This window comes from Carassius auratus, chromosome 27, assembly GCF_003368295.1.
Source record: "Carassius auratus strain Wakin chromosome 27, ASM336829v1, whole genome shotgun sequence".
In the NCBI taxonomy this organism is placed as follows: Eukaryota; Metazoa; Chordata; class Actinopteri; order Cypriniformes; family Cyprinidae; genus Carassius; species Carassius auratus.
The window spans coordinates 10,724,893-10,742,199 of record NC_039269.1 but is presented as its reverse complement, the minus strand read 5'-3'; the positions used below and the strand labels follow the sequence as shown (position 1 = coordinate 10,742,199).

At 33.5% G+C, this 17,307-nt stretch overlaps 2 long non-coding RNA genes and 3 gene segments (V, D, J or C); 3 read left to right on the top strand and 2 right to left on the bottom strand.

Moving 5' to 3' along the window:
* The first annotated feature begins 5 nt into the window (after positions 1-5).
* On the top strand, positions 6-598 carry LOC113046270 (T cell receptor alpha variable 25-like). The segment is given in 2 exon segments: positions 6-155; positions 267-598. Coding segments are annotated over 2 exon segments (462 nt in total).
* A 1,198-nt stretch (positions 599-1,796) lies between these two features.
* LOC113045441 (T cell receptor alpha variable 25-like) lies at positions 1,797-2,706 on the top strand. The segment is given in 2 exon segments: positions 1,797-2,174; positions 2,280-2,706. Coding segments are annotated over 2 exon segments (372 nt in total).
* Positions 2,707-2,997: 291 nt separating this feature from the next.
* Positions 2,998-3,672, top strand: LOC113045440 (T cell receptor alpha variable 25-like). The segment is given in 2 exon segments: positions 2,998-3,073; positions 3,185-3,672. Coding segments are annotated over 2 exon segments (375 nt in total).
* Positions 3,412-6,453, bottom strand: LOC113045442 (uncharacterized). 2 transcript variants are annotated; one of them, XR_003275985.1, is made up of 5 exons: positions 6,261-6,453; positions 5,926-6,033; positions 5,120-5,214; positions 3,686-3,757; positions 3,412-3,501 (listed from the first exon to the last, which is right to left on the bottom strand). It is a non-coding gene; the product is annotated as an uncharacterized LOC113045442 (long non-coding RNA). The 2 variants fall into 2 exon arrangements; XR_003275984.1 differs by having other exon boundaries at positions 5,926-6,451.
* Positions 6,454-11,372: 4,919 nt separating this feature from the next.
* LOC113046366 (uncharacterized) lies at positions 11,373-13,377 on the bottom strand. The gene is made up of 2 exons (XR_003276074.1): positions 12,988-13,377; positions 11,373-12,874 (listed from the first exon to the last, which is right to left on the bottom strand). It is a non-coding gene; the product is annotated as an uncharacterized LOC113046366 (long non-coding RNA).
* Between the last annotated feature and the right edge of the window lie 3,930 nt (positions 13,378-17,307).

Sequence of the window (17,307 nt, the reverse complement as noted above, 5' to 3'; positions counted from 1 at the left end):
CAGTCTCAGTTCAGTTGTTTTAAAAATGAAGAGCAGACAAACATTTGTGTCATTTATACTCTGGGAGAGAACTGTACGCCTTGACTCTCAAAGTCATTGTCTGTCATTAGTACAGATGTTGCTTCTGGTATTTATTATATTTACTCTACTAAAAGGTGAGTGTTTCTTAACAATTATTTAGGTTTTTTTGTTCTCTTTTTATTCTGTTGACAATCTGAAATAGTCCATTAGAAATTATTAATTAAAACATAGTTTGTTTAAAACAGAGACTGCTGGTGAAGATGTCATAAAACCAGTCGTCACAGAGAAGCATGTTTTGGAAGGAAAAGCTGTTACACTGATCTGCAAATACACTGGAATTGTCAACAATTTACAATGGTATCGTCAGTATCCTGGATCCAAACCTGAGAACCTCATCACGTTCTTTGAAACCAAACCTGACTCAAAACCCACTCTCCGTCTGAACGCTGCGGCTGATAAAACAGCCAAAAGTATGAATTTGACAGTCTCTTCTACAGAAGTGACGGACACTACCATGTACTACTGTGCCCTGCAGCCCACAGTGACAGGAAACACAACTACACTGTACAAAAACTGAGTGAGAAAGTATATTTAAGACAGAAGATTATAATGCTTAATGCATATTTTAAAAGTACATTCTTTATAAAGAGGACAATCAATTTCTAACTTTTGGAATAGTTTTCAAACACACGTACAATTGGTAGTGTCCTCCTCACCATTAATATTATCAGAATACAGTACTTCTTATAAAAGATATGAATAGCAAAATAATGTTTGAAAAAATTTATATCTATACTGTGCCACTGCAATGTTTGTATAATATCAGTTTATTTATTTACTGTCCATAATTGTAGGGTAAAATAAGCATGTAGGTACTATGTGTGGGAGGAGCTCAAGATTTTGTCAACTTCAGTGAAGAAATCAAAGATATCACTGACTTTGCTTAAAAAAATGTTAACAATCATTAAGGTTCTTAATTCTTTAAAGGGTTTGTTCACCCCAAAAGTAAAATTAGCCCATGTTTTAGTCACCCACGAAGCATCCTAGGAGTAAATGACTTTCTTCTTTCAGATGAATCCCATAGGAGTTATGTTAAAAAATTTCCTGGCTCTTCCAAGTTTTTGTTGAACAGTCCAAAAGACATCAAATAAAGTGTGCACATCCATAATAAAACATGCCTCAGAAGGCTCCGGGGAGTGAATAAAGGCCTCCGGTAGCAAATCAATGCATTTTTGTAAGAAAAATATCCATATTTTAAATGTTTTAAACATTTTTATCACACTTTAGCTGACTGTCATACCATCACACCGTTCTAGGCGGATGACGTTGGATACATACTGTACGTTGTGTACGCGCTTGTAAGATATGCTAGTCTCGTCAGTTTGTTTACAGGAGCAAAGGAAGCAACATTTACTTACTTTACCAAAGGAAAACCTGTCTCTTCTTTGCTTATTGAAATCCTCTGACATTGTTCTTCAGAAATCCTTCTTTTGTTCTGCTAATTTGTGACTGGTGCTTTGTTTTGCTGGTTCTCCTCCGTGCTTCCGCATTCATCTCTTCTCATCGGTGCGAGCCCAATGCATATGTCTTACATCATCCGCACGGAACGGCTCGCACGTGTGACAGTCAGCAGAAATGTTAGGGTACCATTGACTTAATGAGAGTTAATTTTTGGAAACTTTTATATACTTGTAAACTTTGCTTGACTGACTGTCAGAATTTTGCTACTTGATTTCTTTGAACAGTGAACACATATTACAATCAAATGGATCACTCTGGACAGTGACAGTCCTCATAACAAAAAAAAATTAAGTTTACAAAATATTTCAAATATTTGCTCAATTAATAATTTAATTCTTCTTACTGTAAAATTGACTAGGCCAAAGGTTTTCAGTAAGCTTTTATGTGTTCAGGACACATAGTTTAAACAGTGAGATATTGTAGCAGAAGGTGACATGGCACACATTCTGCCAGAAGGTGGAGCTTCAGGAAAGATTCTATTTCAGTCTCAGTTCAGCTGTTTTAAAACAGAGCAGACACACATTGAGTCGCTCACACTTTAGAAGAGAACTGTAAGTATTGATCCTCAAAGTTATTGTTTTTATCAGTGCAGATGTTGCTCCTCGTATTCCTGACATTTTCTCTCCTAAAAGGTAAGTGATTCATAGGAATTACTGTGGACATGCATTTTTCTGCTTTTTATAAGGTTGACAATCTGATTAGAAATTATTAATTAAAACATTGTTTGCTTAAAACAGAGACTGCTGGTGAAGATGTCATAAAACCAGTCGTCACAGAGAAGCATGTTTTGGAAGGAAAAGATGTTACACTGATCTGCAAATACACTGAAACTGTTCAAAATTTACAATGGTATCGTCAGTATCCTGGATCCAAACCTGAGCACCTCATCACGTTCTATGAGACCACTCCACATAAAGACACCACTCTCCGTCTGAACGCTGCGGCTGATAAAACAGCCAAAAATATGAATTTGACGATCTCTTCTACAGAAGTGACAGACTCTGCCATGTACTACTGTGCCCTGCAGCCCACATTGACAGGAAACACAACTACACTGTACAAAAACTGAGTGAGAAATATATTTGCGGAAGATGATGATGCACAATGCAGTTTTCTGAACTGCACACTAATCTGCTACATGTTGGAATACATTTTAAATGGATGTAAAAGTGATTGAGTGTCCCTTAAATATCAAGATTAACTTTAACATAGAGATTAAAAGATAGACTTGAATCAAAATTATACTTGAATCATTTGACCTCTGTTACAGTGTCACTTCTTATATAATATCATAAATCAGAGTGCCCAAATATCATTTTAGTATGTAAACTACAGTTTATTCATATACTGACTGTACTTGTAGGGTGAGATGAGTGAGTAGACACTGTGTGGGAGGAGCTCCATGTTTTGTCAAATTCAGCAGAAGAGCTCAAGAGGTTTCATCTCAGTTTAGTTCTTGACTCTTAAAGTCATTGTCTCTCATTAGTGCAGATGTTGCTCTTCACATTCATTATATTTTCTCTTCTAAAAGGTGAGTGATTTATAACAATTACTGTGTAAATGCTTTTTTTCTCCTTTCTATACTGTTGACAATCTGAGTTAGCCCATCAGAAATGATTTATTAAAACATTATTTAAAACAGAAACTGCTGGTGAAGATGTCATAAAACCAGTCGTCACAGAGAAGCATGTTTTGGAAGGAAAAGATGTTACACTGATCTGCAAATACACTGAAACTGTCAAGAATTTACAATGGTATCGTCAGTATCCCGGATCCAAACCTGAGAACCTCATCACGTTCTATGAGACCACTCCACATAAAGAGACCACTCTCCGTCTGAACGCTGCGGCTGATAAAACAGCCAAAAGTATGAATTTGACGATCTCTTCTACAGAAGTGACAGACTCTGCCATGTACTACTGTGCCCTGGTGCCCACAGTGACAGGAAACACAAGAACACTGTACAAAAAACGTTAGAAATGAACTTCAAGAAGAAAAAGAAGATCCTCATTTTAAAAACTATTTCTGTAACCATTAGAAAGGATTTGTGAACAATACACAGTTATAAAACTCTGGAGCAAAAGTAATTAAACTATATTATTTGATAAATAAAAAAGTTAATTCACACAATAAAGCAACTTACCAGCTCTGAAGATGTTAGACATCGTTATAAACATATACCAGAAAGATTACACCGTTTCAGTGCGTTCCAAACCTGTTTACATACAAGACACATCATGTTTCTTCTAAATACAGAAAATGCTGTATTCCCAGCAGATGCCAACTTTACCAAGAATTGACTATGCTGTGTCCATATTCCCAGAATATCACCGTATGCAGACTATTAAAGGGAGAAGCTTTGTACCAAACTTTGCATAAAGGAAGAACATAAAGAACCTCTGAAGTATGTGTAAAGCTATGAAAGTACTATATGAGAACAAGTGGGTGGAGCTAGCTGTGGACAAAGTCACTGCAAACAAAAGAACGGCACAATGCCTCCGAAGGAAGAGGACTTTCAGTGATCTTGAGAGATCTTCACAAAAGCGATGTTGTTGCTCTGTCTGTTCATACTTTTCAATCACTTTGGTAAGAAATCAGCTTTAATTGGTTGTTGTTTTAGAGTAAAAAGAAAACGACTTCCTTTTTTATTTTAATACTAAGTAGTATTGTGCTAAATATGTGTATCTTTCCAGGTGGAACTACTGGGTATGGAATCAGACCAGACAAAAACACTACAGTGTTAATGGAGGATACAAACATTACACTGTCATGCACATATGAAGGCTCAATAGACAGTCTGTACTGGTACCAACAAAAACCTGGATCAAGACCAGAGTTTTTAATAATGATCGATGAAGCTTCTAAATATGTGACAGAGGCCAATCCACCTTACCCACATCTGTCAGTCAAACTTGATAAAGTACAGAAACGTGTTCATCTGGAAATCTTCTCTGCGGCAGTTACGGATTCCGCTATGCATTACTGTGCTTTGAGGCCCACAGTAACAGGAAACACACATACACTGTACAAAAACCCTTACTGTGTGTAACAATTCAGAGTGACTTTGCATTTGAAATGTAAACAATGTGAAATGTGTTCTGCTCTATTTAATTTGTGTCTTCAGTCTTTTCAGTGTCTGTAAGTGTGCGATTTCTAAAATGAACTACTTTGGTGTTCAGATGGGATCTTCAGCATGGAAGAAGCATTTCGTGGATGAATGAGAACAACAATACAATTCAAACTCAGCCATCACATCTTCAAATATTCCCACTCTGGAAAGTCCTTTAACTAATAGCCTGTATCTGACAGCAGCTACAACAAGTGCACTAAAATATCCATCATTATGGAGAAACAAAAGTTTACACCTCTAGACTTTCTGAAAAGAATCCTGAGGTATTTACTAACCACAAAAGTTGTATTTAGTGCAGAGCCCACACGGACCACAGGATGAGCATCCTCTGGCTGACATAGGGTGAACAAACATCTTGGTTTTCAGGGACAGTTCCAGTTTTTGGTGAATGTACCAATTTTACAGCATCTACAAAACACCACACAAACACACTGCAAAAGTCCTTACCAGTATATCCCAGTGGTTAGCCGGCCAAATGTGTAGGGAATAGTTTCACTACTAGAAGGTGCTGAATGGATTACTTTAGCCAGGAAGAATTTAACCTGAATGAGAGCAGAATATGACAATCAATTACCAAAAGAGACATTGTTATTGTCTTTATAAATTAAAGTAATAGTCTTTGTATGTACTATATAAAAGTAGCTAAACAGGGTGAAGGATTTTGTATACAGTTCCTGAATCCTTCCCATGAAGTTAATACCCCAAACATGCATAACAATACCACATGGTTGATATATATATATATATATATATATATATATACAAAAAATAACATTAGCAACTAAACAACTATACTTTCAACAGTAATACACTTGCAGAAAGAATATATAATTTGTTTCAAGTGAGCCTAAAATCCAAAGCCTACATTCAGGAGTAGTAAAGATAAACACAAAACATAAAATAATATTTGAAAAAAGTAATGAGTGTTGTATACAGTACATTCACACTCTGGGAAAATACACATTCAAACTCAAAAATGAAAACACAAACTGTTAAAAATATTTGTTAACTAGTTTTATTTATATCATAGTTCGTTTTATTTTGGTAATTTGTTTTTGTAAAACCATAATCTTGTGATAACGTAATGCTATTTTGTATTATCTATGCCACGCACAATAGTGATATCAATAAAATATACAACTTTTGATTAGTAGATAATAACAAGTGAGATTTCAATTATATTTTGACCACTGAACTAGGAAATGTCTCCAGTTTACATTTCAGAAAACTAGTTAATTTACACTACCACTTACCTTCAATCCAGGCCTCAATCCAGCAGGTTATCCAGGCTAAACGCTACTTTCTTCAGTGGGTGTGCAGGTAAAAGCCAAACACCTCTGGCCCATTTATAGTTATCCAATCTTCCATGAAAAAATAAAATGAATGTGAAAAAACTTGTTTTTCTTTCCACTTGTTGCTCATACCAACTATGGTTTGCACAAAGGTACATTCTGCATCGCGTCAGGCGAACACTCGTCAATTTAAGAAGACAAAATTTATTTAACTGAAACTTGTTTACTAAAACTAATTACTGAAACTAATTTAACTTAAATTGACGTAAGTACACGCATTTAATAAAGTAACCTACAGCCTTGGAGAGCGTATAGCATCTTCCTCTTCCACATCTGAAAAACTGAGGTGATCCGCTCCGGTTGAAGACAATGACAGGATCCAAAACCTTTAGATGACACCGAGATCATATCGCCATCTCTGTTGAAGCTGAATATTTCGACTTCATATTAAAGGCAACAGCACCACCTTGCGTTCAGAATGCTTTCATCCAAGGTTATTTCTCAAATTCCCAACAAGCAGTTTTTACTGTAGGTATAGCCTATTCTGTTCTTTTAACAGAAATGTGGGATACATTGCAATCAGCACAATAATAGTGTAGTAATAATAATAATGTAATAATGAATCACATTGTTATTTGCATATAATGTATTCATATGTTTTCATGCTAAATTGATTGAGTGTAATTATTACAGTACACAGTATATTCTTTATTTTGGGTAATGTTTGACTATTTTCTATAAGGGTCAAATGATGTTACTTCACCTGGCCACAACAAAACAACACATTTTATATAACTTGTAAATGAATATTAGGCCTACGTGTAATAGGCCACTAACACATTGCAAAATACGATGCATTTTGATAGTATCACACATGCACAACCACTGGCTGATGATCCCTTCAGTATTCTTAATAGGTGCACAACAGGTGATTCTCCAAAGCGTTTCTCTGAATTTGTAAAAGCAAAGTGAAGAAGCTCTGGTTTTGTTTTTTAAATAAATGAATGAATCTAATAGATGTTCCTTTCGTGCAATAAATGCATGCATTCAGGATCATGTCATACTAGACCCTCTGCTCTCAGTCTACTAAATCTGTGTGTAGTCTTCAGCGCAGTAAGTTTTGTCAAGGCTTTGGAATTTTATCTACAATAATTAGCTGAATTATTGAATATTATCTTTTCCCCCTGAGTTTTGTTGCAGCTCTCCTTGTCTCCCTCCACTGGCTTTCAGCCCAGCTGCCTGCATCAGATTTACTCATACTTAGATTTATTATAAAGTGGAAGTGATGTGACATTCAGCCAAGTATGGTGACCCATACTCAGAATTCATGCTCTGCATTTAACCCATCCAAAGTGCACACACACAGCAGTGAACACACACCCAGAGCAGTGGGCAGCCAGTAATGCTGCAGCACCCAGGGAGCAGTTGGAGGTTCGGTGCCTTGCTCAAGGGCATCTCAGTCATGCTATTGCATTGCCAGCCTGAGATTCAAACCCACAACCCTAGTGTTAAGAGTCAAACTCTCTAACCACTAGGCCACAACTTCCCCATAGTAAGCATAAGCCTCACATATAGATCTATCACTGCATCTGAACCCTCAACTATGTCTCCTGGAAGTCTGCAAGTCTGTTGTAGAGCTGCTGTGAATTTATTTTTTTGCTTGCAACAAAATCTGATTTGTCATGTATACAAACTCATATTCTTATGTAATTTGAGGTGCTTTTATTAACTTCTTCACAACTTAAAATTTAAAAACTAAAATAGAATGTTTGACCTTTAAGTGTATGTGCTCTATTATATTGCATATATACTGTACATATACAGTGTACTGTATATACACATGAACCCATTTAAATGTATGCAAATAAAAAGGAATCAAAAATAATCAGCAACTCTGAAAGGAAGACAAAACAAAGACACAATCACCAAAAAGGTTAGCGAATATATTATAACAACATAATAATATTAAAATAAACAGTTAAATAAATATATAGTGTATACAGACGTACATAAATTATGTAGGCTAGAAATAATAATAATAAAAATAACAGTGTCTGAAATAAATAAATGTGTCCGAAATTAAAAACTATATATGTTATTCTAATTTAATTATATTAAAAATAATTAAAATGTTAAAATTATTCAAATAAGTGCGTGTGTAGAATTTGTGTTATATGTAGAGGGTGATCTAAACAATGCTAATCATAAAAAGCAGTATAATATTACAGTTATTTTGTTATATGCATAAGAACATGAAGTATTTTCACACAATGACTATATCCAAGTAAATCCAAGCAGGTCGTTCAGGAAAACCAATGACGTTTACGCTCATAAGTGATTAATGGTAGGATGGCGTCATCTGGTGCTCATTTTTAAGCAGTACATGTAGTTTTGAGCAGAGAACTGCAGACTATGATAATGACAATAGATGGCAGTAGGTACTTAGTTTTGGTTGGGAGGATTCTCTTGCTGTAGGCCCTCTGTTGGAGACTTCTGGCACTGTCTTCACATCAGGAGTCCTGCAGATTTGCTGAAGAATTAGTCCAAACCACTGACGCCTGATGGCAGTTTAGAGGTCTGGTGATCTGTACAAGGCTTCATCAATGTGTTTTGCACATAAATGCGCATGCACGTACGGCATATCACGAAATGCTGATGCACATATTAGATACTATTGATTCAAATAAATACAAACAAAAGAATATCTTTAGAATAAAGGCTATTATTTTTTTACAAAATACAATGTGAGATGCAATGCAAATTTGGAATAAAAAAATAATTAATTTGAAACCTCAACACAGTTTGTTTTTTCTTCACACTTCTACATGTGTACGACATATACCAGTACTTATTTTAATAACATTAACAAAATATTTATCATGAATCATACTTTCAAGAAAAGCATAAATGTTAAGCATCGGAAAAAATAACTCACAGAAATGATAAATCACTCTTTCTGTTTTGCAGTGTCTTTTATATGTGAGGTACATTTCTTGTATTTTTCTGACTAATCACACCCTCTGTTTCAGTATTAATAATGTTTATGGAAAGTACAAAGTATATGTACAATAGATACAACAGTGCAAAAACCCTAATGAAAGAGGAAGGGCATATTTTAACAAAATTATTGTAGGTAATCTAGGCCTACATGATGACAGATTATAAGGTTCATATTATAGACCAAAGTCATGCATGTGCTACATTTCTCCTTCTCTGCAAGCTGCAAAATGTGCAAAATGTGCAAAATGTGCATGCTTCAGTCTTCCTGTCCTCATTTCTGTCACCCACCCACACACACATGCGCAAACACACACATCCTGTCTTGCTTGCTTTACAGAAGAGAAAAAAACAACCACAGACGTATGTGACGTAGGCAGGAAGTTAGGCATTATGTCTTATTTCTGCACAGCGCCCACTTCCTGTGGAAAATAATACACTTACCCCGTTGATTCAAATCATCCTACTTACCTACTTTCAAAATGATGCCAGTGGTGAGCTTTAGTTAGCTTAACTATAATTATGATGAAACTGTTGTTCTACATAATTTATAGTTTGGGTTCTTGCATTACAGCATCATCTTCATTAAAATATATATATATATATATATATATGCTTGTGCATGTAGTAGAATAATCATATTGTGAACTGCACAAAAAAAACATCATTATTATATATCAACTGCAGCAGTTTTAAACCCTTCATTGCAGTCTTTTAATTTACATTTAATTCATTCTATAGTGCAATATGTTTTTTAGACGAATTTAGGTCAAAACACCTGAATATGATTGTCAAAGACTAAGATCTAAGAATAAACTATACCTTTCTGAAAGGCATATTCAAAACTGTCACATTTTTGCTGATGTTTTACAAAAGTTAGGGGTAGATAGTATCAGCACGCAAAATTTTTACTTTGTGCCTCTCTGTACGTTTTGGAAAAGAGTGTGAGATTTTTCCATGTGATGTTTCACAATTTGCATTCATTCTATTTTTGTACAATGCTCTTTTCGCTTATATCATTTGGGTTGCAGGAATCCACCTACTGTATAATACTTTTCGTAGTTTCATAGTTGTGCTGTTTTCAACTTTTAAACCACATTGTGAATGCATGTAAAAGGAAACAGAACCACTATATAATAATATAATATAGCTAAAAAATAAAAATAAAAAAATAAATCCCTTTAATTAGACTGTTTAACAGTTTTATTTTACATAATTCCTAGCCTGGGTTCTCACATTACAACATCACCATGAAAAAGGATTACACATACATGCACACATACATTTATGTATGCAACTTAAGATGCAATAATTCTGCAGAGTCTTAATTTAGACGGACCTTTCAAAAATAGCTTAAAAAAGGTCAAAAGAGCAGAATAACCTAATTAACGACCTAGTTCTGTTTGATTTATATTTCCCATAAACAAACACTACATATCCATGTAAATTGTGTAATATTATTGCAGAATAACATTTGTGTTTTGATAAATATTTATTTATTTATCTCTATATTAGACTGCTAGTTAGTAGTGCTGTTGCTGTTATTTGTGCAAAAACGTTAAATTACCGGCAAATTCCTGATAAATGACACATTGTTAAATGGAACATCGAAACCTGTCACACAAGAACTGCAGTTTACAGGTAAACATTGTTTCACAATTGTTCACAACTGATTCCTTTTTATTTGCATATTAGCTTGCAATTACTTTGAAATCCTTTTCTAAATGTTAATATTTTTGTAGTATGTGTTTCATGAGGGTCCTTCCCCCTCGGCTCTGAAAAAATGCCAGGCAAGGGCCTTACATCAGTATTAATTATCTTGACTAAAGTTTGCATTTAAATAGATATCAATTTGCTCCAAATTGGAAACATTTTTGAAGTTACACTGTTGTGACACTGTGTGACCTGATCAAATGTGGTACTTTGCAACCACTGTCTTAGAATCATCATTGTCCTGCCCCTAAAATGTCTTTCATCACCATGAAGGTTTTTTTGTTTTCGCAAAAGTTGTAATGAGGTCATCCTGACCTCATGTACTCTTATTTATGGTCACAAGGCTATAGTGCTCACCTCTCTTCATAATAATGGGACAGGACTTAAAAACCAGAATAACAACAGACACGCTCTCTTTCATGACAACAGAATAATGAAACTTGAGTTACAATTGTGGTCTGTCCTTATTATGACAGTCTTGTCTTCATTTGTTATATTTTATTACTGAAAATATATTTTATTACTGAAAACTGCCTAAAAAAATACCTGGATTTTAATAAAAAAATATACATATTCTTGACATTACTTAACATGCTACATTAATAACATTTTTATTGTCATAAACTAATTTTAAAAAGGCAGGACATCTTTTAGACTGCTTAACAATGCAGATAAACAAAACAAAATGAAACAAAACATGAGATTAATAAACAGGCTACCAAACTTTATTCTATAAATCAACTGCATTCTCATACCTTCCTTTGCAAGATGAAAAGATGATAATACATTTCAATTAAAATTGTAATACTGTATAATCCTCAAATGAAGATGACACAGAAAAACATCAACAGGAAGTGTGAGTGATTTTGTCTGCGTGGAAAACAGGTGCTGTGGATGTGGGCTTTATGTCTGTGTGGGGTTTACAGGCTTAGATCTGACAGCTGGTCTATCTCGAGAGCTCGGTTTTCCGCTTCACACAGCTCTGGTTTTAAACCATGGAAAACACAACACACTTCCCGGATGATGTGGACAAGTTTAGAAATTTGGGCGTGTATGTTTTTGCCCGTTATTTACAGATGTTGCTTTAAAAAAAAAAAAAAATTGGATAACACTATTTTAAGGTGTCCTTGTTACACATCTTACATGTACTTAATATTATAATAACTTTAAATTATGTGTAATTACATGCAAGCAACCCCAAGCCAAACCCTAATCCTATCCATATAGTAAGTACATGTAGTTAATTAATATTTCTATGTACTTACATGTATAATTACACTGTAACAAGGACACCTTGAAATTAAAGTGTAACCATTTAACCGTTTAACATTTGGTTTTACATAACTGATTTAGTTGAGTATTTCAGAACATTCCAAATGTTGTGATGACGTTAACATTTTCATAGTTTTAAACTAACTTTATATTGTACTTTTGCATGTAACATTCCGTATACAGTCTGTGTAAATGGTAACACTTTTCAAGATATGCATTGTAATGTAATTTTCATGCTTTCACATACAACAGCTAAATTCAAACTGAACTGGAACCTTAATCTGAACACACCAATATAATATACCAGAACATTCTGTCTGTTTTACACATATCCTTTTATATCAATTATTGTTATCATTATAATTAATAAAATAATACATTTTTGTATCATTTTCCCATGTTGCATGCTGTTTTACATTTTGTTTTTAAAGTTTCGTTCACAAATGTGCAAGACTCAATGTTGTATGTCCAAAATTGAACAATCCTACAAAATTAACTCATTTTCAATAAGAATTTAATATTCATACAAATATCACATTGTAAAACCGTCAAAACTACCCACCTTGCCTTAACTCAAATAAACCTGTCAAAAATAGGTCAAAAGATCAAGAGGGCAAAATAACCTATACTTAATGTTCTGTTTCATTTGTACCACTACAACTTTACAATCATATGTATCAAGTTAAATATTTTTATAATATGATCACTGGACATTTATTTATGTTGTGATATGAAACACTGACCCATTAAAACAAACACACATATGCACTCAGAAATACCCCAGAGGTGTGAGAAAGCACACATATGTGAGTGAGAAATGTGACCGAGTGACCTGTGAGTGACAGGTTTGTGTATGAGGCATCGCTCCGGGTGTTCAGCATGATAACCATCTCTCACCGGATCACATACAGCAATCATGCTGCCAGTCCTGTGTCATGGAAACATGCAAATTGAGACAAAACACTATCCCATTTAATGATCTTTACTGTTCAATAATGAAAAGAATAAACATTAATGAAGAAAGAAAACTAAAATACAAACCTTCACTCCATACAGTATATCAGTCAGCCCAAAGGGAAGCATCTCTTCAACGCTAAATCCAAAAAAAAAAAAAAAAAAAAAAAAAGTAAATATACGTATGCATGTTATTCTTTGTGTACATATAATAAATGCTATTTTTATTTACTTTTTGTATGTATGTATTTTACTTTATGTTTTAAACACCCATTTTTTTGGCCTAAAATCTTATGTTTTGTATGGCAATGAACCCTGTCCATATTTGTCACAACAGGTGACTCCTGCAGACACCTGGAATCATCATCATGTGGCCCAGCAGGGGAGGTCCCACCACTAGTCCCCATGTGTAGGGACTCTTGAAGCGACCTAAAGCCACCTTTCGACAGTTATCAATGCATTTGTGTATAACCATAACTGGGTCATTTAGAAAATAAGGTTCCACACATGTCACTTGACTTCTCTGTTATGAAAAAGATTTAAACTTTCAATAATAAAAAAAAACACACACTTTAAAAAACAACATAAAATGATTATGATATTTGAAATGAGATATTTATTTACACATTTATAAATGAAATAAAAAGTGGCTGGAATTTATTTAATGTATTTGAACTCCTTTATTGCTAAAACTAATGAGTGGATGAAAGGTTAATACTTTTAAATAACTTTTAGTATAAGCTTACTATATTATAAACTTTTTTATATATTACAATTGTTTCTTGTGTGACAGCATGTTCACAATTATTACCACAGATCACCATATTTTACAATCTCACATAATAAAATACAACATTTTACAATAGCACCAAAAAAAAGATTCCTGTTAGTGGAGTGGTCCATGCCATTAGTCAATAGTTTTTAGAAGTAAAAATTTACTATGCAGCATGATTTGAGTTAGAAACAATGTTATTAGCATAATTTATGATAAAATATATATACTTTTTTCAAGAGGCTGCCTTACAATCTTTGAACAAACTTTGATTTGGTTCAACAGCTTTGTTTTTAAGATAACATACAAAATCATGTATCAAACAGAATTAGTAGACAAGATTAGCAAAATAATCTGATTTCTTGCTCCAAGTGATCTAAAATAGCAAAGAAAGTAGATTCTCTATATCATACCTCTATGTAGATCGTATTTTTTATGTTCTTACCTGTCTAACATTTTTATAATTAAAGCAAAATTAAATAAGTAATTAATAAATAATTTGGTTCCACTTTATTTTAAGGTGTCCTTTTTACAGTGTAATTATACATTTAAGTACTGAGCAATATTAATTAACTACATATACTTACAGTACTGTATTGGTAGGATTCGGCTTAGGGTTACTTGCATGTAATTCTGCATAGTTCATTGTTATTATAATAGTAGAGTAAGTACATGTAAAATATGTATCAAGAACAACTTAAAATAAAGTGTTACCAATCATTTTAAGAGAATGTGTACAGATGTAAGTGTTAGAGATGTTAAAACCAACATGTGCTTCCAAAGTCAAAGTTTAGAGAAAAAAGTAATATTATAATGTGCATTTGTTTGAAGCATGTTGTGAGATGCTATTGACAGAAATTCATCTTACATCAGTTTTGTCACAGATTTTTTTGACCTAGTTAAATTTATTCCACAAGCAAAAGCTGTCAAAAGGCTTCTTAAAATACTTTCATTTTGATGATCAAGATGAATGGAGATGAGTGGAAGTGAATCGAAAGAGAAATTAATCCAAATTACTGTCTGAACTGAGCTCTTGAATTAAAAAGTATCCATAACGGTATGTGAGATAAAAGTCAGCCAGGTTTTAAATGTAAGCTTACTAAGATGAAGAGTTCAGTTTAGGCCAAGTGCAGGTAGAGTAATTCAGCAAGAGCTTGTTTATGTTTTCCCACACTGAGTATCTCAATCCACTCAACACTCCAATTATAAATTCAAATTGCTCACAGACGACTAAACAGTCAACATAAGTTCTTAGATGAAAATATGACAGAAGACAAGGTAAAAGTGTCTTTGTTTAAAGTGTATGTTTTTTATGACTTGGAGGAAGAAACAATGAAGGTGTCAGGTGCCCAGGGTGTGTGGTTTTCTCTTCTTCCGATCCTAGACACGTGTAGGTCTGAGAGGTCAGATCTGTGTTTTCATTGTGAGCGTCAAGAACTAGGGTTTTACCAAAATAAGAAAGTGAATGACTGTTAGCACAGAATTAGACCAAAACACTGTTTCAGGAAGTACAAGTATACTACTGATAGGCCTTCCTGATCATAAGTAAAGTGTCTCTGGGGCAGTATCTTTCTTAAAATAACTTTTAGGTACTATGGGCCCTTAAAGAGTAAATAAGGTACTTTTGAAAAGGCACCAGTCCAGTGACCGCTTTTGAACCTTTTTTTCAAGTCAAAAACATTGTTGACTCCAGGCAGCTCGCTTCCTCTCAGCATGTGGTTTTGTGTGCATTTGAAACTAGTAACCAGAGTGATCTTGTCTGCAAAGATGCAAAGTCATTTGTATAAATTAAAGCATGCTTGAGACAGAGAGATACTTGGCTCTCTGCTGCACCTATACTAAAATGGAGGTTGTTCAACACTAATATTTGCTAAAAATATCTAAATATGTATGTGAGAGCTCCAGGAGAGTCACTTTAATAGCGCTGGTCTGGTTTAATGCGCTATAGCAGCTTGCACAGTGTGACCATGTTGCAAATGTGTTGCAATGCCATGCAACATTATCATTATGATGAGCTGCAGCATTCACTCGGTAGCAAAAAGACAAGAACCTGATGTCTTTTTATGCATCACTACATGCGTTAGTCCTAAATAACAATATCTGAATAACAAACTGCTTGTTCACTTTATTTAATTCAGATCAGGAAATGGAATTTAGTTTAATTAAGAAATTTGAATTACATAGAGTCTTTGACATTAATACTTTTTTTGGTTGAAAACTTTTTTTAGTTCTCATTATGCTCTGGGAGTGGATAAGAAGAATTCACACTGAAATTAATTTTGATTTTGAGAAATATAAAAATGTAATTCAAGAACAACATAGCAAAAAAATATATTCTGAATATAACTTGAATATTGATCTTATAAGACTTATTAGGGTTTAACGGTTTTGTAATAAGATGGTTAATGGATCTTGTGCAGTTAAGGATTGGAAAAATGGTAGACTTTCCATAATGTGAGCGGTTAATGTATATTTACATTTTATTATTTAGCAGATACTTTCATCCCAAAGTGACTTACAAATCAGGTCAATAGAAGCTATCAAACCAACAAAAGAGCATCAAGATGTAAGTCCTGGTTAGTCTAACACAGTAGGCCTACACGTAGCAAAGTTTGTTTTGTTTTTGCTGTTCTTTTTCTGTTTGTTTGTTTTTGTTGTTGTTTTTATAATAAATAAAAAGAACATAAAGTAGATAGATCATAAATAGAATAGAGACAGCTTGTGTAAGGAGGTCAATATGTTTAATATAAAAAAAGAAAACAAGCAGATAGAATAGAAAAAGAACAGAGGACACTTGTCACATTCTGAGTTTGTGTGTGCATGTTTGGTAGTGTTTATCTGTTTTATTGTCTTGTTTTCTATTTTATTACCGTGAGCAGTTTTCCAGTTTGGTGATTAGTTCATGCTTCCTTTTGTTTATTGCCTGATTAGTTTCTTTAGCTACTAATTGGTCGATTACTCTGTTCAGGTGCTGCTTGTTTAGTTGCTCTATTTAAGTCTTTAGTTTCTCCTCAATCAGGGTCTGGTATTGAAGGTCATAGTATAATAGTAGTGTAGACATATTTCTCTTATGATCTAATGTGTTTATGTTGGTGAATTTAAATAAAGGACCTTGGTGCCTATCTCTGTAATACGTCTGTGACAACACTAATGTTAGATGGTTAAGGTTTTATATATATGTATATATATATGTATATATGTGTATATATATATATATATATATATATATATGTATATGTATATATATATATATATATATATATATATATATGTGTATATATATATATATATATATATATATATATATATATGTATATGTGTATATATATATATATATATATATATATATATATATATATATATATATAGAAAGAAAACAAGAAGTTCACTTTCACTATATTCAGAATTGAGAGTGTTAGACGGTCAGGTTCTTTTATGTAAATAAAGGAGCAGTTCAATAACAAGTCTTGTGTGTTTTGTTCAGGAGATGTGTTGCATTTAAAGCATACAATTGAAATGCTGTTGCCTTTTGCATGATTTTGTGTACTATTGCTGGTTAGACTTAAAAATATGTTTGTTCACTGATACTCACCTCAATAAGATGTTAAAAATGAATAAAATGTTTGTGTCTTATT